The 27,446-nt window shown below is 43.0% G+C and overlaps 1 protein-coding gene across 6 annotated transcripts in view; it reads left to right on the top strand.

Annotated features, from left to right (window-relative positions):
• LOC146060654 (uncharacterized) overlaps window positions 1-11,684 on the top strand; it is a 483,494-nt gene extending 471,810 nt beyond the window's left edge. For 4 of the 6 annotated variants that reach the window (XM_083174093.1, XM_083174092.1, XM_083174090.1 and 1 more), the window contains exon 86: window positions 10,743-11,683. In XM_083174093.1, coding sequence (XP_083030219.1) covers window positions 10,743-11,395 — 653 coding nt within the window. In that variant the 3' untranslated portion in view covers window positions 11,396-11,683. Of the gene's footprint in view, window positions 1-10,742 lie in introns of all 6 variants that reach the window. The other 2 variants (XM_083174095.1, XM_083174094.1) reach the window with 2 other exon arrangements.
• Window positions 11,685-27,446: the final 15,762 nt, after the last annotated feature.

Raw genomic sequence — 27,446 nt, 5'->3', positions numbered from 1 at the left:
ATCAATCATTTGTTTTACCCCTCCTGGTGTGTTTACCCTGTTGCATACCTTTGTGTTATCTGGAAATAGGCACAGTTTACCGTCAATTCCATTTGCCATATTACCAACAAAGATATTAAAAAGCACTGGTCCATATACAGATCCCTGGGGTACTCCACTAGTAACCTTTCCCTCCAGTGACTGCACTCCATTTACTACAACTCTCTGTTTTCTCTCCTGCAACCAAGATATTATCCATTCAACCATCTTAGAATCCAATCCCAAGCTTTCAAGTTTATTTAACAGTCTGCGATGTCGGACAGTGTTTTGGCAGTGGTTCCCAAACTCTATCCTCAAGGACCCCCAAAAGTCCATGTTTTTTTAGGTCTTCTGGTAGGTGAACAGGAGGAGATCCATAGATTATTTCCCTTGTGATTCTGTGAGACCGGAAAAACTTGTACTCAGAGGCATATAAATGGAGCCGGCCTCATGTTTGCAGGGGCTGGAGATTCTATCATCAGCCGTTGGAGGAGGCCCACGCATGAGATGCTCATGCACCCCATTCCGACAGAGCTCCCTGCCGCCGTCCGCCGCCTCCCCGGTCCCCACTGCCACAGTGAACCCTCACTAACTCTGCCTGTCTCCCTGAAGCGGAGGAAGGCAGGGTCACACCGCCCAGCCGCCGAGTGACTGGGACGCGCTTGCATGTGAGACACATGCGCATCCCAGTCTGATGGAGTCCCTCTCCACCAGTGCTCGCCAGCGGAGACTTGAAAGAGAGGGGCTCCATCGGTATGATAATGGGTGCAGTGTGTGTGGCGCACACAGGCCCCTAAGTCCAGGCCCCCCTCCCCCCACTGCACACGTTGTAACCATTTTTTAAACTTACCTGTCCAGAGTCCTTCAATGATGGTGGCAGTGCTGTGAAAATTGGCGGAATTTTTTTTCCAGAGATCTGTGAATGCGCATTAGAGTCTGAGCCCTCTAGAGCTCAGACTCTACAGTGCTGCGCTGCTGCCAGCAGAGAGGAGGGGGCAGGATGGGGGAGGCTAAACTGGGCCTCCTCCTCTCTCCCGCATGTACTGTTGAGGTTACTTGAGGACTGAGTTTGGGAGCCATTGGTCTACATTTTGAATGACATGGTGACTGCATCCCCAGGATTAATTAATCAAAGTTGGCTTAAAGCCCAAGTGATCTACCTTTCACATTTACATTTTTAAGATAATTATTTGTGAAACACAATTTAAATGCAATGTATGCTATTTGCATACGTTTTAATCAATGCTAAACATTTCCTGTATTTCACTTGTCACCCAAATCACTTTAATATTTGTGAAATGGATTACTTGAAAGATTTGGTAATTAGACAGAGACATTACATTGCTGTACATACCTGATAACAGCTCAACATTGTCACCAAGAAACATAAAAAAAATAAAGTTTGCTTTGAAAAATGAGCTTATGCTACTTACATGTAGGAGACCAGCTATTGTGCGCTGCTAAGTACATGTTCTGTTTTTACTGACACATATTGTATAAATGTAAGAAAGGGTACTTATGTAATATCTGGGCTCCCGTTTTTCTTATGAGACCGCGTCCCCTCGCGGGGCTCGCTGCGCTCACCACGCTTCGGGCACGGTGGCTCGCTGCGCTCGCCACACTATATAAAATCAACTCCATGCGTATTTGGATAGTAGGGGTATGAAAAAATGGGGTGTATTTAACATGGGAGCCCAGATAATACATAAGTACCTAAGAAAGAGGTAAATGTATTTACTTATTTATTTATTAACAGTTTCTTATATAGCGCATACATATTCCGCAGCGCTGCACAGAGAGTATTTTGAACATTCACATCAGTCCCTGCCACAGTGGAGCTTACAATCTATATTCCCTACCACATGTACACGCGCACACAGACATTCTAGGGTTAATTTTTGTTGGAAGACAATTGACATACCAGTATATTTTTGGATTGTGGGAGGAAACCGGAGTACCCGGAGTAAACCCACGCAATCACAGGGAGAATATACAAACTCTGCACAGTTAGGGCCATGGTGAGAATCGAACCCATGACCTCAGCGCTGTGACGCAGTAATGCTAACCATTACACCGTCCGTACTGCTAAATGTATTATGTATTAATCAGTTTATATTAAAGTTTATATTAAATCTGATCTCAAGTATGATTAGTTTATTGAATGCTTACATATACAGTACCTTGAATCAATTGACTTTTTTGTTTCAGAGAATTGCCCCTATCATAGGTAATCACACTTCGTTATCTTATAAATCTAAAAGTCTATACTGTTTTAAATTTGTGTACATATACAAAATGATGATCCCGTGCCTGCAATCATTTCAGAGCAGTGCTAGACCACCTGAGATATAAAGGTAGAAGCTGCTGCTGATAAGGAGCTTTACTTTTGAGTACTACTTTTGTCACATAAAATAGTAACAGTCATCATGTTTTACATTTTTTTAATTGTACTGCTACCATGAAACTCCCATTTGCACCAATACTGAAACGTGGTCATATTCCGTTATGTATTCCTTAATAGATATGCACTATTTTTCTATTCGGTTTTGCTTATAGAAGCAAAATCAAATCAAAATCAAATGCACATCGAATGCTTTTAGTAGCTTTCAATGCAGATTCGATCTCAATGCACGTTTACGTAGAGTGGAAATCAGAAAAACTGAGAAAAAGACTTGCACAGACTGAAAATTATAAATTTCATATATAGAACCAACATTCAGTTATATTAAGACTCCAATGTTTGCCATACCTTTGTTTGTGGTGCTTGTGGAGTAAGGAAAAGAGAAAAAGATAACTATTTGTTGGGGCACTGCTTTTTAAATTAATTTAAAATGTGTTTTTATTGAAATACATTTAAATACAGCACACTAACCCAGCTAAATATTGTTTGAATATAAGGGGAAAAGAGGGGGTTAGGGGAAAAGAAATGAAATAGGGACAAAGAAAATGAAAAAAAGTAAGTTATAAATGTGCAATTGTGAGCCGATATGTGCAGTTCTACCAATATGCACTCACATATCTTTATTAAGGTGCTAATACTATGAAACAAATTGTGGAAATGTATAACAAATTATGATATGTATCAGCCTTTGTAATAAATGATCTCCACTTTGGATTTGGTCAAATTATCGAGTCATTAATCGACTCGACTGAAATTACTGAGATTGTGACATGTAGACAATAATATATAACAACAAAAGAAAAAGAAGAAAAAATAAGAAAAGTTTTTTAGGTTGTACAATTATTTACAAATATTTTCTAAATTGTGGTGTTTTGTCACAATTGGGATACCACAATTCTCGGTGTAGAATCCTTCATACAATACATATACCTACAGGAATGACATTCATTTTAGTCCCTATGCAGATATGAGAATCAAGATGTGCTCACGCAGAGCTATCCCTCACCTGTCCGTGTGCCTTGTAGGCAGTGAACAGAACAGGCAGGAGTACAGAATAAGGGTCTCTAATAGTGGGCCTTATTTTGGTTCATTCTTTCTGACAAAATCCTTCTTAGATGGGCAAAACCATGTGCACTGCAGGTGGGGCAGGTGTTACTTGTGCAGAGAGAATTAGATTTGGGTGGGGTTTTACTTCAAAGTGAGATCTATATTGCAGTGTAAAAATAAAGCAGTCAGTATTTTCCCTGCACAGAAACAAAATTACTCACCCAAATCTAATTCTCTCTGCACATGTTACATCTGCCCCCCTGCACTGCACATGGTTTTGTCCATCTAAGAAGGAAAGAATGTCAGAAAGAATGAACCAAAATAAGGCCCTCTGTGAGCAGCAGAAGGAAGATAGTGGGGATCTGCTTTCACGAATAAGCCCCGGGAAAAAACCCTGTTAGTTGCCCAGCGCAGGGGGTAACACAGTAGAGTGGAAATCAAAAATAAAAATAAATAGTTTACCAGGCAAGACTATATAGTTGAAATCAAACAGCATATTAAATCAAAATCGAATCAAATGCCAGATCGAATCGAACGGCATATCGAATCAAATGCCAGATCTAACCATGTGTATGCACCTTAAAAACCATCACTTCTCAGATAACACAAAAATACGGTACTTGTTTCCTAGAACGGCGCCCAAGATTTTGATCTTAGGCATCGCAAGGAAAAAAAATCGCATGCGATGCGACTGACGCGATTACCGCGATTTTACATAGGGAACAATGTTAAATGGCCCAATTGACCCGATTTCACATAGGGAACAATGTTAAATGGCCCACAGACCCCAAATACCCACCCTGAAGTGTGAAATGGCCCCCTAATTGTTAACGCCACCCCACGATCAACGTGAACCCGAAGCGCAGCGAGCGCAGCGAGCCCGCGAGGGGTGGCGGTACGCGTCCTCCGACCTTTTCATACCCCCACTATCCACGTCGGCGTGGAATTGAGAATAGAAAGTGTGGCGAGTGCAGCGAGCCACCGAGCCCGAAGCGTGGCGAGTGCAGCGGATACCTTCACAGCTATACGCGTCCCCTGCGCTCGCCACGCTTCGGGCTTGGTGGCTCGCTGCGCTCGCCACACTTTCTATTCTCGACTCCACGCTGACGTGGATAGTGGGGGTATGAAAAGGTCGGAGGATGCGTACCGCCACCCCTCGCGGGTTCGCTGCTCTCGCCACGCTTCGGGTTGATGTTGATCGTGGGGTGGCGTTAACAATTGGGGGGGCCATTTCACACTTCAGGGTGGCTATTTGATGTCTGTGGGCCATTTAACATTGTTCCCTAAGTGAAATCGGGACAATTGGGCCATTTAACATTGTTCCCTATGTAAAATCGCGGTAATCGCGTCGGTCGCATCGCATGCGATTTTTTGGCCGCATGCGATGCGACCGACGCGATTTACATTTTAGCACGCATTTCTATGTAAAATCGCGGACATCGCATCGGTCGCATCGCATGCCATTATAATGGCATGCGATGTACATGCGATGCCCGCGATGGGCGCCGTTCTAGGAAACAAGTACCAAAAATACTTTCCATCTAACCTTCTTACTAGACTCACAAGGGAGTGATAGGTCTCATGTCTGGCTTAACATAAGGTAATAAAGCCAGAACTTTATTTTGCGATATATTCCTGTTGGTGTTGCTCAGTACTTGATTTACAATAGGTGAAATATGCCCCAGTTATAGCACCATAATTCCGCTTTATATTCTTGGCTGTTCCATGTGTTTGAAGGTCGGTTGGCAGAAACAACACTGTGTTGCTTCATATATTAGTTAGACACACTAAAGGAGCAAGCACTGAAGGATGGTGAAAGCTAGAAGGATTTCCACCCAAGGTTATCCTCTTGACTGGGTATGTACTGATCTGCAGGCAAGGTGCCACTCCCTAAATATGAATTAATAAAAAGTTATTGCAGTACTATTTTGGGTTTACATTGGAGAAATATACTGCAGTTTGATACTACCATAACCAAAATTTGCAATATTTTCATATGGACCCTTTTAAAATGCAGAGGGAGTTGGTGGCACTGCAGGCTCAGGAAATCCAAAGTCAGCTTCACAAGGAGTGGGCCATCCCCTACTGAAGAAAGGACTGATAATGGTGCTGAAGCCTAGGTACATCAAAGTGGAGGCAGAGCTGGATGTGTCACTTGCAGCAAAAGGTCGACAAATGTAAACGGTCGATGCAGAAAAGGTTGACACATAAAATGGACGCCATGAGTTTTTCAAATCAAGGACAGCACCTGAACACATGGAAACTCAATTAGTGTAATGCGTTCCCTCACATTGCTCGCTTTGCAAACCATGCTTTCCCGTTCCCATTCTGAGTCCATGTGGATGGTAAAGCATAAAAAAGGGGAACAAAACTCAAGACAACCGTTCCATGTGTAGACTTTCTCAATGCCGGCATTTTTGCTTGTGACGACTTTGAGCATGTCGACCTTTTTGTGCCCACCTATTGACTGTTGACCTAGACATTGTCTGTTAGCCATCCGGATACCTTGTCAAGTAAATCTTTTGATCTATATTGGCTTAGGTTTTATCATGTGCAGCACCTGCTACATCTGCCTAGTGTATAGCTGTGTACACACGGGGAAATATGATTGCTGGGGATATATTGCTAGCAATATATCCCCAGCAATCATATTGCTCAGTGTCTCCTTTTCATCAGCGATGAAAAGGAGACACTGCTACGGGGCGGAGGGGGAGCGCAGTAGCAGCAGACGCTGCTGCTGTCACTTTGATGGGAGGAGGGAGGGAGCAGCCGCACGGTCAGCTGATTTCCCCGGCGCTGACCTCCCGGCAGAGCGATCGCGGGGAAAGCAGCTGGTCGCAGGAGCATGCTCCTGCGACCAGCGACCATTAGGCAGTGCACACGGGAGCGCGCAGCTGGCGATTTATCGCCACCTGCGCTCCAAATCACTGGCAATATGGTCGCTCAGCGACCATATTCCCAGCGATTTCACACAATATTGCTCCCGTGTGTATACACCTTTAGCTACTATGCTGTGTACAACCAGGAAGGACTAGGTCTGCTGCTGCTGTGTTTTGGGAGTAATAGGTCAGATAAGTCATTATTCCTGGTTTTAAAGGGTAGTGCTTATTGTCCATTTGCAAATAAAAAAGTGAAATTTTAACATTTGTGCCACCCATTTTCTGGTGTGCTTTCAATAGGAACGTTCTACCTGCAACATTTTAATGGATAGGACATCTTATGGTAATCTGTGTATGGTGGCAAGCCTGCAATGAGTATGTCATATATTGGGCCTGATTCAGACTTGTTAGCAATGCTGCAATTTTAGCAAGTGGACAAAACCATGCTGCACTGCAGGTGGGGCAGATGTAACATGTGCAGAGAGATGCGGTGTGTTTAAACCGAATTCTAAATTGCAATGTAAGAATAAAGTAGACTTTTCTCTGCACAGAATCAAAGTTACTCCCCCAAATCTAACTCTCTCTGCACATGTTACATCTGCCCCACCTGCAGTGCACATGGTGTTGTCCATCTGCAAAAAATGCAGCCTTGCTAAGAGGCCTGAATCAGGCCAATTGTCGGTAAAAATGTTAATAAATCCATTAAAATAGGGCGTTTACAAAGAGCCATTAGCATAGAACATTATGAATGCTGTTGTTCTACAGCACATGATATATCCTCTTATTAGGCAGCTTTATGCAGCATCACCTGGCATGTTTTCCTCTTTCTCTTGACATGACCCTCTATTTAAATGAACACAGATGGTATAAACCAGTGGTGGCCAACCCGTGGCTCTTGAGCCTCATGCGGCTCTCCCCCTTGTAAAGTGAGGCTCCTGCTCCCACTGCTGCCCGCCGCCCACTGTCCGTCCCAGTCCCCCCTGCTGCCGGTTCCCTGAATCCCTTCTCCTTCTGAGGGGAGGAGAGCACGCATCGCGCATCTCTCCTACCCCTTACTGTGCATCCTTGTGACTGGGCCGTCTGCCAATCAGAGCTCGCGGGCCAGCAGCCAATCAGGAGCCGGCCAGCGAGCTTTGATTGGTGGACAGCCCAGTCACAGGGAAGTGAGGGGGAAGAAGACACGCGGTGTGCTGTGCTCTCCTCCCATCAGTGACATGACAGGAGGACTGCAGGCGGACACCAGACTGTCCTCTCCCCGCCCGGCAGCAGCAGCAACAACGGTGAGTGCTGCTGCCGGGAAATTTGCACTGTGGGGGCATAGCAGTTTGTGGCACTATGGGGGCATACCAGCTTTCTGGCACCATAGGGGCATACCCGGCACCGTGTGGTGCATTCCTGGCACCGTGGGGGGAATATGTATATCAGGGTTGCCGACTTTTCAAAAAATCCTCTCCGGGAGAAGCCCGGAGAGGAATCGTGCATTATGAGTTTTGGGGGCGGGGCTTAACAGTGACATCATTAAGCCCCGCCCCCATTGCGGCAAATAGCCGGAATAACTGATATCCATGGAGGGGGCGGGGCTAAAATGACACGATTGTGCGTTTTAGCTCCGCCCCCTCCCCTGAGACCCGCGGATTGCGGCATATAAATGCCGCGATTGGGGGGGCTCAGTGGGGGTCCCCCTGATTCCGGGAGGGTGGCCCACCCTTCCGGGGGCCGGGAGAGTTGGCAACCCTGATGTATATATGGCACTGCCCTATTGGAGGCATATTTGTATCACACCCACCCAAGGGGTCAAAATAAACTACGCCCCTTTTTTTGGCGCATGCGCCTTCGGCGCGCGCATGATGTCGGCTCTTTAGCTTGACTACCGATATTTTTCGGCTCTTTACCTATGACCGGTTGGCCACCCCTGGTATAAACCTTTGTATCCTTATTTGATTATCTTCAGATAAATCCAGTTTCCACTACTCATCTGTTACTATATGAGCCAAATCAAATAGATGACAAAGTGCTGAAGCATTTCCAGCTTAGAGTGCGCCCGCGGCTGCTCTCGTCCTCCCATGTTTAGACTTCTATTCCATTTACTGGCTTTACATTTGATCTCTATCTGTTTCAAGCTCCACAGTGCAGACAATCACCTCGGAGAACACAAGTGGTTGTACCAGGCCAGTTTGCTGATAAAAAGAAAATATTGCTGATAAAGTAATGCTTTATATTGTCCCCTTTATACTGACCATCACTATTAACAGTCAAACAAAATATTATTTATCCATATTGCAATATGAGAACAGTTATGCTGAGGAAGAGTGTGTTCTACTTCACTGTCCTTGCAGACGTGGGAAATGTTGTCTTACTAAATACTGTAGCAATAGGTTATATTTAAAAATAATAATAATAATAATAATTTCATGGGTGGATACAATTTAGGCAGTCTTTACACTAGTGTTTAAATCATGGGTTTGCCAGGGTTGTATTGTGAGGTACAACACATGTTAAAGCAGTGAGAGGCAAAGGACTGCCTGACAATGGACCTATTGTTTGCAATTGCAACATATTATCTTGTCTATCTATCTATCTATCTATCTATCTATCTATCTATCTATCTATCTATCTACAGTATCTATCACAGGGGGTACTGTGTGAGGGGGAGAGAAGGTGAAGGGGGAGCTTAAGGGAAAGAGAGGAGGAACATATGAAGTTGACCCAGAGAAGGGGACAGCCCACACTAACTAGACACACACACACACACACTGTAGTGGTTGCAGGGGGAGGAGGGCCCTGGAGAGGGGCAGAGAAGCCTATGGGGAGGGAGACACTAGCAATAGTAAGCGTAGATGGTGGCTGCACTACACCCCATGACTCAGTACATTGACTGGCAAATTTTTAAAAAAAGAATATATTTTTTTGGTGGTCACATACCCCTTGCCTCATCCACCCCCCTGGTCTGACATCCATGACCTCAGGTCAATGCAGTGTTGTTCCTTCTCCAATGTGAACATATGTGAACATAAGTAAAAACAGTATTTAAGAATAAAATATCAAAATGTGTTTTTCTCTGAAAATGCATTTTCTTTGGCATTTTTACATGTAAATGAAAAGTCAGTGTGTATTAGGCCTTGTTATATACTTACTTGCTATATATTTACTTTATATGCATATCTACCAACAGATATGTTTGCTATATGCATATAAAATAATATAGAAAAACAAAATTGCACGTAGATTCTGTAGTTCATAATCTTATTATGAGGTCTGAGGAAATCAACATCTCATTCTAGAATGTTGTCTTTTTAATATAAAACTTTGCACGTGCCTTTTGACGTTAAGCGATAACAAATCTAGTGACATATTACTTCTACAGCGGTTTACTTTCTTTTTTGCATAATCTTAAAAAGAAAATGTGAATGATTTCTCACTGAAGATTAATTAAGATGCTAATTTTGTTCATACAGCTTGTTCAGACTGTATGCATTTAAGATCAAGGAGCACATTTAATATATTGAGATTTGCGCAAATCATAGATTTTCATTGATTTCTTGTGATGAATTACAGTACAAACTGACAGAAGTCATCATTGGCAGAAATCACAAAAACATTATGATTTTACAGCCGAACTTGCCACAAATCACAATCTCATTTCTAATGTTCTGAATACAAATCCAGGACAATTTTTTGGGCGAGTTTTCAGGCATGGTGCAAATCAGTGCAAATTAGCATTAATTTGGATTGTAAACCTCCAAGCAATAAATCCTTTGGTTCTGATGGCCTAATCAACAATGATATACAGCAAAATCGTTGTAAAGTCCGCATTTTATTAAATTCCCCACATACTGTTGCAGTAATTATCTACTGGTTTGCTTTATGGGCTGTGTGGTTTGGTAGTTGCAGTATATACAAACTGATTGCTTTATACAATATAATACAGGGCTATATCCTATTAGCCCCAAGGCTGTTTCAGCCAATTAAAAACGTGTAAATTGACCCACGATTGGGTGAAAAGTCATGGGATTGGAGATAAGTGCCAAATCCAATGTGTTGTTTCATGTCCCAGTGGCTGCTTATCAAGAAATTATGCTTCGTGTACCTGAGGCACATAAAGCATAATACCCAATAACAGTGAGTATTGGAGAAAAGGATGCTGGCATTGGGACTAATAGGATAGCCCTGGCAAACCAATGCAAATAGGATACCCCTTATAAAATGGCTTCAATTTTTGCAGCTGATAAAGGCAACTTTATGTAACCACTTATCCTAGTGGTAGTTTATTATACTTGAGGAAGCACAATACTAGTTATATTTCTGACAGACATTTTAGCAGACAAAAAACTAAATGTAGCATGTTGTATAACAATAATTTTTTTTTGATTATAACTGTTTTTAATTTCTCCTTATAGATTTTCAAAAATCTTCCACAGAGAGTGTACAAATTCATAATTTGCTAGTAGATGAAGGAAGTGAGTCTAGACTTCAGCAAAACTCTAATACTGACGTGGTTACTGAGAAGAACAGCACCGATGCTGTTAAGTCTGTATCAGATCAAGGTGATGAACTCATCAGAGGAGATGTCAACAATGAAATTCAGATGGTTTCTGTGGCTGATGAAAAAGAAGTTAGCAAGGAACTGGGAATAGGTCTGTCAGAAGGGACTGGCTTTATTGCGGTTCAGTCTGACCGCACTACAGAGACAGAAAATGAAGCATTCATTAGAGGAGACGTAATGGAGCATATAAGGAATTCTAATTATAAGAATTCTGATAATGAGCATGGCCATGGCTATAACAATGGCAATTTTGATGGGTCTGAATATAAAGGAAACAAAGGAAAGTTTGAAGAGCGACGAGACTCCGTTAACGAAGGTCTTCCTGACAATAATGACTATGGAGCAGGTGAAAATCAAGCTGGCTACAATCAAGGACAGGACATTGTAGACTATAATGAAGAGGACTTTGATTACAGTAAAGATAGTTCTTCTGTTAATGCAGGTGATGACAACCCTGGAGACACAAGGGGTCATATTAGCAGCCAGGAGGCCGAAGAAATCCAGTGAGGAATTGAAGAGCCCTGGTACTGCTACAGCGACATGACATAACACAAAGCGCAGGAGGCACAAGGAAAATGTATGGGAATCACAGTGACTACTGTTTGTCTTATCAGACACATGACAACATTGGGTATAAGGAGTTTTCCCAAGGCTATAGAAATAGTAACAGTTCATAATGTTGTACGAACGATGTTTGTAAGAAGAAAAATCGGCATTATCCCTATCATAAATATGACATACTTAATATTAATATTAATAAAGTATTTCAGAACAAATATAACATCATAAGATATTTTGGTTTACTTTTTTATTGTAACTTATAATGGCTTATAAATATTGGTGAATGAACATTATATTCTTTTATTAGTTTCATGTACATATACTTCTGTATATGAAAAAAAGAGAATGTGCCAGCGCTGGCTGAATAATTAGAAAGACCAGACGGTATCTCAAAAATATTAACAAATTTATTTTAACATATAAAAACAATCAAGAAAAATAATAAACACATAAAATGAATTATGAATAAAAAAGAGCACAAGATGCTTATAGCTATTGATGTGGAGCTCCACCAGTGTGGAATTTAGTGAAATAAAGTTGTTGTGATATTACCATCTGTCGTTCTCTGGTATAGGGTTTGTGGGTACCAGGAAAAGGTGATGACGAAGTCCCATGGATAGGTTCCCTATATGGAGATACAGGCAATTCTCCCTATTTGGCGTCTTCTCCTTTAAGTAGGATGATTAGGAACTGTGCTGAAGTCCCAAAATGATTTGTAATCCAATAAAGTGGTAGGAGATGATGGACGTCTTTGGGAGAAGGGACATCACTTGAAGAGATAAAGATGGTAAATTGTTTTCAATGGCTCAACGCGTTTCCCCGGATGTTTGCTGTCCGGCTTCCTCAGGAGCAAGTGTGTAGGGTGAGCTCTGGGCTCAGTTTAAATAGCAAAGAGCTGATTGCTCATTAGATGCATCTGTGCATGAGTGCTCAGGTTTAAAAAACATAGTTATGCAAATAACGATTAAAATACATCAAAAATGAGAACCGTCTGGAAACTTAAATGATCTAATTATACAGGAGGCAGCATAAAGAAGTTATAATAAGTTTTGATAGGTTTTAAACACCTTTAAAGTGTGTAGTGGGTACGGAGTAATAACCTTTAACCCGAGGGTCACATGGCCCAAATCAGTCTGACAGGCGGACCGTCGTAAGCCCGATCACGTGGGGCATATACGTATGCGGTCCACCTGCTGCTAGGCAACAGGGAGGGACGCAAGCTGTGGCATGATAAACACACCACCCGGCAATAATGTGGCGTGTTTATCACGCCACAGCTTGCGTCCCGCCCTGTTGCCTAGCAGCAGGTGGACCGCATACGTATATGCCCCACGTGATCGGGCTAACGACGGTCCGCCTGTCAGACTGATGGCGGCGGGCGGGGCGCAGGCTCAGTTGCAGGGTGACGCCGCATGACGTGGCACGTTGCCGCGTCGTGCGGGGGGCGCCGTTCCCTAGCAACGTGGTAGACGCTGGCGGGGATGCGTGTGTGGATCCCACCGCCCGGATCGCCGATACCGGCAATCGGCGACGGGTGGGGGTCCCTCGCGCACCTCAGTCAGCACGGGAGTGCACCCTATACTCCACAATTTGTTAGTTGACTATTTAGCGTCTTATTTATGCATGTTTACATTCTTACATACCATTATGTTTTGGGTCATGTGACCCTCGGGTTAAAGGTTATTACTCCGTACCCACTACACACTTTAAAGGTGTTTAAAACTTAGGTACTTATGTATTATCTGGACTCCCACGTTAAATGCACCCCATTTTTTCATACCCCTACTATCCACTACGCATGGAGTTGATTTTATATAGTGTGGCGAGCGCAGCGAGCCACCGTGCCCGAAGCGCGGTGAGCGCAGCGAGCCCCGCGAGGGGACGCGGTCTCATAAGAAAAACGGGAGTCCAGATATTACATAAGTACCAAAACTTATTATAACTTCTTTATGCTGCCTCCTGTATAATTAGATCATTTAAGTTTCCAGACGGTTCTCATTTTTATTGTATTTTAATCGTTATTTGCATAACTATGTTTTTTAAACCTGAGCACTCATGCACAGATGCATCTAATGAGCAATCAGCTCTTTGCTATTTAAACTGAGCCCAGAGCTCACCCTACACACTTGCTCCTGAGGAAGCCGGACAGCAAACATCCGGGGAAACGCGTTGAGCCATTGAAAACAATTTACCATCTTTATCTCTTCAAGTGATGTCCCTTCTCCCAAAGACGTCCATCATCTCCTACCACTTTATTGGATTACAAATCATTTTGGGACTTCAGCACAGTTCCTAATCATCCTACTTAAAGGAGAAGACGCCAAATAGGGAGAATTGCCTGTATCCCCATATAGGGAACCTATCCATGGGACTTCGTCATCACCTTTTCCTGGTACCCACAATCCCTATACCAGAGAACGACAGATGGTAATATCACAACAACTTTATTTCACTAAATTCCACACTGGTGGAGCTCCACGTCAATAGCTATAAGCATCTTGTGCTCTTTTTTAATCATAATTCATTTTATGTGTTTATTATTTTTCTTGATTGTTTTTATATGTTAAAATAAATTTGTTAATATTTTTGAGATACCGTCTGGTCTTTCTAATTATTCAGCCAGCGCTGGCACATTCTTTTTTTTTCATTACAAATATTTTGGGGCTGACAACCCAGTGCCAGCAGCTGTTGATAGCGCACCACTCACCTCCTTTCCTATACTTCTGTATATATTTATATACAGATGGAGCCAGACTCATCGAGTCTGCTCCTGGTGCACCAGTCACCATGCATTGCCGACGAATGTGGTATGCGTGCATCAGAAATGTTTGCGCACCCCATTCCCGGCAATGGACGAACGAGCGTCCGAGACGCTTGCACGTCCACATGCGCTGGCGCGCTTGCTGCCAGATACGGAAGTCTGGAACGCCACCAGAGACGATGAGAACGGCTCCCTCTGTATAGAGAGAGAAAGATTATAGATATATGTGTGTGTATTACTGTTGGCTATAGAAACATAATATTGTTGACATCTGTGTAGCCTAAGAGTGCCAGACTATTGCCTTACATTGGTTGTTTGGATGATATATCGGTCGCCCATTCTGTAATCTCCTTGTAGATTTATTGCTCAAGCATTTGTGTGCTTGACATATAAATCACTTGCTTCTGGTATACCTCATTTGTCCTGGAAGACAACAAATGCCATTTAGTTTCAGAAGACGTTCTATGTAAGAGAAAAGAAAAGAACACATTCTATTAACAAAAGAAATAAGCAAAATAAAGAATATCACGGATTAATATATATGTACAGTATATATATCATTTGTTATGATGACCAAGGTATTGATAATATAGATTTTTGCATGACGTGTTTTACAAACCAGTATAACAGCAGAAATACAGTAACAATGACACATAGACCTAGGAATATGTACTGCGTTCAGTATTAGGGGATCTGTTCATGAAGCATTAAAGAGAGAAGTAGAGAAGAGTATCATGGCAACCAATCAGCATTGAAGTAACATTTATCAAATGCATTCTATAATATTATACATAGCAGCTGATTGGCTGCCATGGGCAACTTCTAGACTGGCTCACTTCTCCACTCTTTTCATTGCCTTATGAATAGACCTGTAGGTCTCCATGTAAATAGACTGTACTGTAAGTACTGAAGATGCCACTGTATTTTGAGTTGTGGAAATAATGCCCTATACACCTTTGTCTATCACAATATATATAACCCTCAAAACTTCTGACAAATGGACAGTACATATAAAATTAGAATAATGGCTTACCATGGATAGAAATGTTGAAGTAGACAGTCATGCTGTGTGCTCCTGTATGTTATGCTGGTTATACATTATTCGATATGTTCTTTGTTCAGCCGCCGATTGACATATCACATACATCAGCTGTATGTACAGGTGAAAAGTCTGAAATAAAGTGTTAACAGACTATGGCAACAACTCTGCAGCCCATCTGATGCGAATGTATTTGGCAGATATATTGGTACATCTGGGTGTGAGCGCGGCCGACCAGCCGACCAAGCAATTAAGTGGCTGCAGGAACTGCCCACAATTACATCAAAATGTAAAAGCTCACCAGTTGTGGTGATTGGCTAGTCATATCGAGCAGCAGATTTGTATGTGTATAGTTTTCAGTCAGTCACTTGGGTGGCGGACAAGTTGGCCAGGTGTGTACCCAGTATTCTTGGTATCAAATGACTCAAAAAGGCAGTGGCATCCATTAAATTGGCATTAACTGTGAACGTGCAGTGGCCAGTTAGTCTCTTGGTGTGAGTAGTTTGAGAAGCCTGAACCTTTGCCATTACTTCCTTGTGAAATCTTCAATACAGAGTCTATGTAATGTGCCTAGACTGAATCATTATGGTTTTGCTTCTAGTTTTCCCAAACACTTTAATTTTGTTTTGCTGAAGAAAGAAAGAAAAAAGTTCTTAATTATTTATTATTTATTGCAGTGGCGTAACAATAGCCCCACAGACCCCGCAGTAGCAGGGAGTCACTGTGTAAGTGCGGGCGCTGGGGGTCTGTGAGGCTATTGTAACACAGCCGACGCGTCTGTGCTGCGGCCGGGACCCGCAGATTTACTTGTCTGCGCTGCGGTCCCGGCTCCCCTCCTGGCATATGCTGCTATGAAACTAGACCATCATAAAATGTCTGCCCCCATATAGCAGACCGTTCTCTGAAACTGTCTGCTGTATGGAGGTGGACAGAAGCCAGTAGGGGAGCTGGGACTGCACCGTAGACAAAATCTGTGGGTCCCTGATATTGAAGAGCGGAGGGGTAAGGTACGGAGGGTGAGGGGGCGGCAGTTAACTCTACTGGGGACAGCGTGGGGGGGCGCAGATATGATTATGATAGTTACGCCTCTGATTTATTGCCAGTTAGGTGTATAGTGCATACATGTTCCACAGCACTTTTCTAGGGATAATAATTGGCCAATCACATCAGTTCCTTCCCAAGTGGAGCTTACAATCTATATTCCCTATCACAAGTACTGTACATGCACAATATAGAATAGGGTAATTTATTTGTAGAAGCCAATAAACTCTTTTGTCCGACGTCAGCCCACTGGTATGCACAGTGGTAACAACGTTATTTTAAAATAATTAGTTATGACATAATTGGCAGGGAATGGGTCAGCTTTATTCATTTATAAAGTAAGAGGGTATTGTTATGGTGAGGAAGAAAGAATGGCCCATGCAGAATAAATGGAAACTAATTCTTCCTGTCATTCTTCCTTTAAAAACTCATGATAAATGCATGAATATAACTTGTGGGTATGTACAATAGCTTTCGGTATACAGATCTGAACAAAAACACCTTAGGAAGTCAACAAAGTACCTTCATTTCAGGATGGCAGACAGAGGATATAGGAGTATATTCAATTGAAGCCGGATCCATTCCGACATTCTTTTGCCGGAATGGATCCAGCATCCATTATTCAATTCAGCGGCCAAATCCGGATGTCAGATTTGGCCCATGATTGACACTCACCTGGCCGGTGCTCGGACCGCGTAAGGCAGCAGGAGATGGCGCGAGGCAGCGAGGACCGGAGACGGAGCTTGGATGGAGCCGGGTGAGCTGCTCTCACCCGGCTCAGCGGCGGGTATGTACGGGAGTCGGTGGGAGGGTGTTGGAGGGTGCGGGCTGCAGCGTACAGGAGGACAGCGCTGTGTAAGCTGCTGCTGCTCACATGGTGCCGTCCTCCCTGCCTCAGTCCGGCATCTTGTTATGCCGGATTGAGAATGAAGGAAACACAGCCAAAACCTTTCAGTTTTGGCTGTGTTTCCATCAAAAGCAGATGAATTAATGGCTCCTCCGTCAATCCACCTGCTTTTCGGCATGTTGAAACATTTCGATATGCCGGGAAAAAAAGCTATGATTGAATAGATCGGTATCCCTTCAGATGCTTTCATGTCGAAAACTGCCATCTTTTCGGCAAGACGGCAGTTTCGACCTCTATTGAATATACCCCAATATGTTTTAGTGATTCATGGACAGAAAAAAATTAATTTAAAGTAACTAATTGAACAGATTTAAATGGCAATATTCAAGCTTCTGCAGTCTCTATAAACATAAAAGTAGTCTTAAATATTTAGTAGTGAAGTCTGTTCAGTTATTCAAAGAAGGGTATCATTATAACTCCATTTTCCCTGACGTGTTGTCAAATTGCTGTTCTCTTTACACTAATCATTTTCTTTCATTTATTTCCATGCCAAAATATCATAACAAAATATACGGCAATGTTTGATTGTCTAACAGTATATTGCATGTCCCAGGAGATGGAGAGAATAAATTAGCTCCTGTTCACTCGCATGAAATTTAGAGAACTTTACAGCACTTCCAGTATTGCTTAACTATATGCTGATTTACAGTAATTCTTTCCATTTCATTTCTAATTGAACATTTCCCACAGGATTAACTCTGACAGTGTTATCTGAGGTCTCCAGTCTAAAGTAAAAAGCAAGGCAAATCGCATGACTTAAGGCAAAGATAGAGACATTTTTGCAAGGGAAATGGAAATCAATAAGTAGCATCCCTATGCACCGTTTTTAAGTGAGATCTCTGCAAGTATACCGAGAGCCAGCCAATTTGGCAGAAACGCAGAGCACAATGACAACCCATGAACTTATTGCCATTTTATGAATATTAATGTCAAGCAAGATTATGAAGAAGTGCTACATTTTAATGCAGTCAAAGACAAGATTTCTGCAGTCTTCAAAATTGAATTTCCAAGCACTCATCTACTTTAAGAGCTACAGTATGATATATAATATAATATTTTTCAGATATCGTCAAGCATCCTTTTAATATTACTTTTACTGACCTCCAACTTACTTAACTGTATTCAGCAGCAACTGTAAAGAGGAAATGGTTTTATATTGTAGCTTGTATATGACTGTACACAGGTTCAAGTATTAGAAGTCAATGCAATATTTTTACTGTATGTCATTAACTTATCCTTGAATCACTATTTATAATACTCCTACATTACAACTGTAACAATGTGGAATGTTATGCAAAATATGGAAAAAGATACTATAAACTGAGTTTTAGAATAAAACATGAGATATAAGAGCACATTTTGATGAACTTGTGGATACCCATCCAGGCGCGGACTGGCCCACAGGGGTACAGGGGAGACCCCTGGTTGGCCCACTCCCCTGTAGGATCACTTTCTCCTGTGCACTTTAATTATACATTCATATGTTGTTATGTATACTTATACATATCTAATTATAATATTTATACATTTGCTATAATGTAAAATATTGGCGGTATGCTGCAAGCATCGTATTTTTCTTGCACTGCATCCTGACATTCTCTGCGTGCTTATCGGTGTCTAGTATCAGCTATTGGTGAATCTTGGGGTAAGAAACTTCGTGATAAGAGTACTTCAAGGTTTAGGACCCGGAGTCCTATCTGTGCATGTGTCAAGTGACACACGCGCAGTGGGAATGCGGGGCGGGTTCCAGTTGGATCCCTGAAGCAGATATATTTCATACAGTATAATAGGTACTTGTGAGTTATCTGGACGCCCGATTTTTTGATTGTATGCCTTAAGTTAAGGCATACAATCAGATGCGATGCGATGCGATATCGCATCGCATCGCATCGCATCGCATGCGACCATCGGATGCGATGACCCGATTTTTCCATAGGAATCAATGTTAAAATGATTCCTATGGAAAAAGGGGTCCTTTTCATACCCCTACTATCCAAGTGGGCATGGAGTTGGATATAAACCTGTGGCGAGCGTAGCGAGCCACCGAGCCCGAAGCGTGGCGAGCGAAGCGAGCCCCGCGAGGGGACGGTATTCCGTGTCCCCTCGCGGGGCTCGCTACGCTCGCCACGCTTCGGGCTCGGTGGCTCGCTACGCTCGCCACAGGTTTATATCCAACTCCATGCCCACTTGGATAGTAGGGGTATGAAAAGGACCCCTTTTTCCCATTGAATTCCATGTTAAAATGGACTCAGTCCATTTTAACATTGATTCCTATGGAAAAATCGGGTCATCGCATCGCATCGCATCGCATCGCATCCGATGGTCGCATGCGATGCGATGCGATGTGCCCGATCCGACCCGATTTAGAAATCGGGCGTCCGGATAACTCACAAGTACCGTATAATAGTATAAAACAATATTGAAAAAATAATGCCAAAATGGAATATCAGAAAGCGATGCCATTGAATCACTTAAGAAAAGTTAAATATTATTCTTAACCCGGCAGTTATGGGTGGTCATGGATAAAGGGAAGTAAGTCATGAGACAAGATTTTTTTATTTTTTTTGCAGATTGTTTTTATTGAAGATTTTGAAAAGATATGCAACAGTACATGTTGAGAATCGGAGCAATAAACTGTCACACTACAGTGTAATAAATTTGCAATACGGGACAATCATATAAACTACGAAATAGAACAAATTAAGATTTAGGGCGGGATGTACTAATGCTGTAAACCCCAGTTTTCAGGGGTTTTACCGCATTTTCAAATGTACAAAGACCTGGCCGCCACTTCTTCACCGGCCAGGGTATCTCCACCTTTGCGTGGTGATACCCTATAGAAGCCTATGGGCTTCTTATTGCCGCCCGCCACAGACACCGACCCCACTCTGAGAGTCCCGCCCTCCGTCAAACTCCTCCTCCCACTAGCAACATGTCACAGCCGGAGGTCAGCCACTTCCCGTACAGGCTGGAGCCTTTGGGAGAGAATAGCCTATACAGCAGGAGTGAGGGAGGGACCAGGGATGTGATGGAGACCCCCCTGCACACCACATCACAGGTATTGCAGGGGGCCTCCATCACCGCATTGCATTGCTAGTCTCATATGTTAGTACATATGTGATAGAATTGCGGTAGCACGGCAAGGGGCGGCGATGTATTTTAATACATCCTGTCCTTAGTGTGAAAAATCCAGGTATTTCAAAAGTGAAAACAGCATGACATAAGAAAAAAGATAAAACCACCTATAAATCTTGACCCAAGTTTAGAGAATTGGCCTTAATGATAGAGAAATATCAGAACCTAGGAACCATCAATGAAATTTCCTATCTGCGATCATTCATTGCTACTGGTCTTTTATATCTTTCCAAAGATTCAAAAGGACAGTACAAACCCTCCAGGCAGGCCAATTGTGGTTGGAAGCGAGTTTATAACAGCAAAATCTGAAGTGATTCAGATCAAACTGTCACGCTCCGGAGGTAAAACCTCCATGGCGGGGAATGCCCAGCGGGGTATGCGTGGTGGCAGGCGAGGGTCCTGGTGCGGCAGTCGCCATCTTGCTGAGGTCATGTGGGTATCGGTGCTGGAGGCTGGGAGCTGCTGTTCTCTGGACCCTGCAGGTGTCCTCTTTGGCATGTTGGAGACCAGATTAGAGCATTCTTCCTGAGTCCCTGCGCTATGGTTTAGTCCACTTCCTTAAAAGGGATCAAGTTTTCAGCCTCTATGCCAGTACTTCTAGTAGCTTACCTGCGTTAAGTTCTTTAGTTCTGAGCTCCTAAATTAACACTTACCACACCTGTCTTAGTCTCTGTCGCTTGAGTCTTGCAGTGCTGCCTCTGTACACACAGGGCCGGCGCTACCCGCTCAGCACAACCAGCAAAGCAGGTAGGCGAGGACCCTGACAGGTGGTCTCCTCCCTGCCTTCCTTCTGCCACTGTTTCTGCCGCCCCAGCGCCTGTCAGAATATATGACAGGTAGCGGCGCCATTAGCGGGCTAAGCGTTCCGCACATATCAGTGGATTGGGAGTGAGGCGGCATTTGGTATTGTACAAGAGGGCAAAATACCGCAGGCAGTGAATGATGGGCAGGACGGTATTAACATGCAGCACTTCCGCGCAGACAAGCAGCCATCGTTGATAAAGCATCCCAGTGATGTGAAACTTGTTGGATGGAGTAACATAGAGCCCAGAAAAAACGCCACAGTCTGCACACCGTCGCACCAGACAGCCGAAAGGAGGGTGATGCATGTTATCAGACTCCCGCCGAGCCGCATATGCTGGAGCCGCGGACCAGCAATTGCCGCCTATAACTGTCGCCTTGAAGTACCTGCTGAACATACTCCAGGTACATTTTGATAGGGCAAGATAGATAGCAATTATTTACAGTTTCCTAATTTATAATTGGCAACAAACATTCTGAGACTCTACAACTAATCCTTAAAGGATTGTAAACATTCATCACCAGTTTTCGTTTGTTTATTATATTTTATTTTATTATTTATTTATTTGTTTATTCTTTCTCATTTTTTCAAACCTTCCTGCTATCCCTAGTCCTCCTTGTCCTGCCCTCTCTCTAACAAGCGCCTAGTTTACATTTCTGTATTATTACCATAAAAACACGGGGCAGCTCAAACCTTGTTGTTTTTTTAAGATATTATCCTCATTTTTTTCTGATTTACTCCATGCTTCATACCCGGTCACTACTGCAGGCATGTGTAAGGGGCACTACTGTGTGCTCCATGTGCAAGGGTACTGTATGCACTAGGTGTGGGCGGCACTACCCTGGGCATTTTGTGTAAGCAGCATTTAAGAGGACCTAGATATGAAAAGGCACTATTATTGACTCTCTTTTATAAAGTAGGGAGAGCGCAAATTTATAGTTTGCAGGGGGGCGCCGAACACCCTAGCACCGGCCCTGTGTACACAACTTACCATGTGGTCGCAGAGTCCTGGAGGGAACCCTGGTTCTGACAGTGGTCCTACAGTATTTCATCTTGTCTTAAAGCCCCAATTACCAAATCTTCGCAGTCTTATTAATTCTTCTTCAAAGTTCCAGATATCAAGTCTTCTCTGTATCTTCTATTCAATCATATACTACAGTCTCAAGTGTTTACAATACTCTCCCTTGGTCTCCTAAGTTTCAAAAGCAACGACTTTATTTATCTTATTACATCAAAGACTCTTAGTACTAGAAGTATCCAGTTATTGAAGTATTCTCTGAATTGTATAACCAAATTCTTAATTAAAGTCTTTCAAGCATACTTCAGTATTCTCAGCCTTTTTCCAGATACATCAATCAGTATTACATGAGCAAACACTATATTCGACCTCCTAGATTTGACTCAGCCGCGTCCCCAGTTCCACTGCACGCGCCATTTCCAAATTCCAGCCTAGTGTGACACAAATCATATTTAAAAGTTTCAATTAATGTCATCAACATCCTTAGGGAGGTAGAACGGGAACAAGGTAATTTCTTAGTCACAGCTGATGTCAGTTCTCTTTATTGTATTATTGAACATCAAGTAGTTTCGAAAGCTACCAAACACTACTTAGAAGAAGGATGAATTGATCAACATAAATAAATGTATAAATACCACACACTGGTGTGGTATGCACCTTCGACAGTGGGGATCCCGAAGTCAGTATATCGACATCGGGATCCCGACTGCCGGTGCTCCGACAGGTGCTACACTCACCACAGGTTCCATTCTCCCTCTATGGACCCCCACAAGTGAAAATAGCCCCCGTGAGTCGGGATCCCCCCTGTCGGAGCACCGGCAGTCTGGATCCCGACGTCTGGATACTGGCTTTTTGGATCCACACTGTCCGAGCATCATCCTGCACCCCACACCACTACCTTGATAGAGACCATTTGGGTCAAAACGCATTGGTGTGGTGAGAGGCTTCCTTAATACTTTCTATACATTGTTCGTTATTTTGGGGAAGACTGCTTGGGTAAATATCCCATTTTCACCAATTTACACCGCAATGTGACTATATTGCAATCAATGGTAGCTTTCTGTTTCTGTACAAGTCCGTTTTTCGTATTGGTCAGTTTTAGTCATTCAATAAATGTGTTTGTTTAATCACAACACGGTTGGTATATGATAATTTGAGAATACGTATATCCATTGGAGGAAAAGAAAAGTAACCGCTATAGGAGTTGGCAATTTCTTTCAGAAGAAAGCATATGTGTAAGTACCCTAGGACAGGCATAGGCAACCTGTTTCTCTCCAGCTGTTGTGAAATTACAATTCCCAGCATATCTTGCTGGTGCTTTACTATTAGGGAATGTTAAAACTGTCACAAAGCATGTTGGGGTGCTTAGTTTCACAAGAGCTGGAGACCCACAGATTGCCTATGCATGCCCCAGGGCAGTGATTTTTAACCTTTTTACCTTGCGGCAAACTAAATAAGATTTTTAAATTGCCAAGGCATGGCATCCCCACAGGGCAAAACACATTGGCCATCACAGGAAAAAAAAACATATTGGCCCCCATATGAAAAACAATCACACTGGTCCCACAGGTAACCAAAATACAATACATTGGCTCTCTACATGAATAGAAGAAACCAGTAAATAACTGTTGAACTAGTGGTGGCTGTATACTGGTTTGGGCATCTCTAGATCTGGGGGCAATCTTGAGAACAGCTCAAGGCACACTAGTGTGCCACGGACCAGTGGTTGAAAAACACTGCACTAGGGTATCCATACAAAGGGTCAGCAACAAAAATTTTGGGGCTACATACACTGAAATCTCTTGAGGGCCCCCACCCCCTCAACACTGTCAACTCCCCTGTGCTGGAACATAAACTAGATGCATGGTCTGCCTTCTATCACAGATGTGCATTCTATCACAGGCCTGCGCTCTATCACACTGACGCACATAGGCGGAACAAGCAAGTTATGGTCCCAGGTGCAAAAATATGGTTTGGGGTCCCCCCAAACACACAAAAAAATGCAATGTCTTTTTTGTTTTGTTTACTTAAAATGTAAAGCCCATTACACATGCTGCACACCGTAATGCCCATTACACATTATGCCACACACATGTAATGCCCATTACACTGTCATGCCCATTACATATTGTCACACACTGTAATGCCCATTCCATTACACATTGTTACACACCGTAGTGCAAATTACACATTATACCCCCCCCCCCCCCAGTCCAGCACCCGGGTCGCATGATGCCCTAGTTATGGCCCTAGGTGAGAGGCAAGCATTCGGAGAGATGAGTAAGTCCCTAGCTGTTCCTTGTGATTCCAGTGTCATGTGTCTATGTGGTTTAAACCCAGGCTGCTCATACAATAAACTCTAACATACTGACAACCAAAGTGTAGCTATTAAAGTGCTGCTACAGACTGAGCAGGGTAACATTGTGCAAAAAGCATAGTGCGTATTAATGGCCTGGGACACTGAACATGGAATAGACCTTTAATATATTGTATGTCCTGGCAATATAACATAAGTACACCATTTCCCCTTCACATGCACATAGAAGGAACCGCTTCCTTTAGGTGCATGGACCTCTCACCCCTCCTTTAGGTGCATGGACCCCTCACCCCCAGGTCAGGTCCCTTCCGCCCCTGGGTCACTCTACTCCTCGGATCCAGCTCACCTGTCCAGCACTCCTGGCTTATTCTACACTTAGCGTTGCTCCTCTTTGCCCTGTTCCTGCACCAGAGCCTGGATACCAGCAAGTTGCAATATCCCTGGAGATGGTGTGCACTTCTGTAGTGATTCCAGCAATAATAGTTCCCTTCAATTGCTACCTGTGCAAGGGCCCTAGCTCCATATTTATAAGGGGGCATGGCTGATGGGACACTGACAGGTGCAATTATCAGGAATGCAGTGTAAATTACCTGCGCTAGTGCAGACTAGGTGTTGTGGTGGCTGTCAGTCCCACCTCAATGGTCCGGCAGCAGGAGGGCCATTGTAAGCTCAGCTGTGCGGCTGTAGTATAAACGAGAATCCCAACATCAGACTACAGTGTCCCAACTCTGTCCCCAGCTGTCAGCCCATAATGACAAATGGCTGCCTCAGCCTTAAGCCATTTCGAATGTAGTGCCATTGGCTGATTGGCTCCGGCCCTGCCAGCACTCCGATAAGGCACAGCAGTATACCCTAGATGGTGGCTTATGGCTGCCGCTCTTACAGATTTTTTTTCCAAACATTTTTATTAAAGCACTTGTATAAACACATACAGGAAATGTACATTTGGTTTAAATATAAATTGGATATCAAAAACATAGGATCACATTGTACAAGTATATAATAATGTTGAGTACATCAGTAATCTGAAATAAAGAGTAATATGATCCTTCTCCATCTCTCTTGTTTATGTGGATAAATATAGTAGCATAAATCAAATGCATAGTTCTATCTTTATCACAACATATTAATAGTATAGCAATGTATAATATATTGATGTACATTTCCATTCAGATGTAAAACAAAATTAACATATAGGAACTCACATCAACCAAACATAAAAGAAAGAAAATTAATAAAGAAAAGTGCTGTCTCTCAGTCCCCGTTCCCCCAAATCACCCCCCCTTGCCCCCCGGACCCCTGATTATTCAGTGACTATGGGATGGACCTCTGCTATAGTTCGCAGTAGGTACCAAGATGTGACTTTCATACTTTTATGAATTTGTTGTGTCACCTCTAGGGATAGGGTATTTATGTAACTTCCCACATGAAGAAGAATTTCTCAGCTCTCGATTCTTTGTTCAGGGTAGTTTCAACCCAGTCCATTCCAAAAAGGTTGAATAATTTATATTTAAACGGCGGGAATGTGGGGGAAAGTTGGATGTCCATTCCTGTAGGATGGTTTTCCGCGCTGCCACGCTTATTGCTAATAGTAATTGTCTACCACCTTTGCTAACCCTTAGGTCTGGAGAAATTATACCCAAAATCACCCATTCAGCTGTAAAGGGAATATAGTTTAATAAATGGGTTTCTGCATATCTCTTAACCTGAAGCCAGAAGCTTCTAACCATTGGGCAAGTCCAGAAGCAGTGGTAGAGATCACCCACCATGCGAAAGGGGATGCGCGCGTATCTTGTGCGCGCTCGTCCCCTTTCGCAGATACAAATGGCGGGTGGCGGGGGATGGTGGCTGGGGTCGCCATCACCATCCCCTGCAAAGACAAGCCCCACTCCATCTGTACTAGCAGGAGATGTCTTTTTTTTCTGTGATAAGAGTATGTCTATGGTGTTGGTTCAGTCCTTCTCAGAGAAGTGACGAACCATTGACGTGACATATTGCTTAGCTTGTAGGAAGGCCAGCAATCAGCCTGTTAAGCAGTGATGTTTTTCCACAGCCTCTGTTTATGTTAAAGGTCTGCGCAGAGTTCTGTCAACCAGAGATCCAATGGTGTTGAGTCTGCCCGCTCGCCATATGGTGAATGGCCTGATCCTTTTGAAAGTCTGGATTTTTCAAAAAGTCGAGATGTATAGTTTTGTGGGAGTTGAGGTCTGCTTGGTGTCTTACCCAGTGCCACTTTTTTTGGTGTTCCATAGTAATGGGTTCTCTTTGATGTGGGCAGGGATTTCTTGGTCATGTAAATGAAGGAATGCTAACAGACAACCCCCCTCAACCATCTTTCTTTCAAGCGACGTACATGTATAAAGGTCATGCCCTGAGATCCAATCTGATAAAAAGCGGAACATGGAAGCTTTGTTGTATTGTCTAATATCTGGAAATCCCACTCTGGAAATTCCCTTTAGGCTGTTGTATCTTTATTAGGCTTAATTTAGGTCTCCCTCCTCCCTGAATGAATTGTCTCATATTTCTATAAACCAATTGAATATCTTTTGGGGATATGTATAGGGGTAAAGCCTACATTAGTCGAGGGAAAGTTATCTTTTTAATAAGGCTTATGCGCCCCAAGTAAGAAATGGGTAGATTTTTCCAGCTGGTCAGTTCCGCTTGGATTTGTTGAAATATGGGGGTATAATTTAATTTATAAAGATTAGATAAGTGTTTTGGGATTTGGGTCTCCAAGTATGTAAATGAGTTAGTATATAATATGGGGATAGTGCTGCGCTCAATCTGGTGTAGTTGATACTGTATAAATGGGAGGAACTGGAATTAAGTGGATGTGACACAATGTTAATCTAAACGTACTTTACTTAAAAAAGTTTTACATTTATATAGTGATGCATGCAGTATAGAAAATTGCCACGTTCCGTGCACTGGCCCTTGGCCCCTGTGCACGATTTGTGGCAGAAATCTCCTGGTCTGT

Source organism: Crinia signifera, chromosome 2, assembly GCF_055691185.1.
Source record: "Crinia signifera chromosome 2, ASM5569118v1, whole genome shotgun sequence".
NCBI classification, from domain to species: Eukaryota; Metazoa; Chordata; class Amphibia; order Anura; family Myobatrachidae; genus Crinia; species Crinia signifera.
This window is presented reverse-complemented; position numbering and strand designations above follow the sequence as displayed.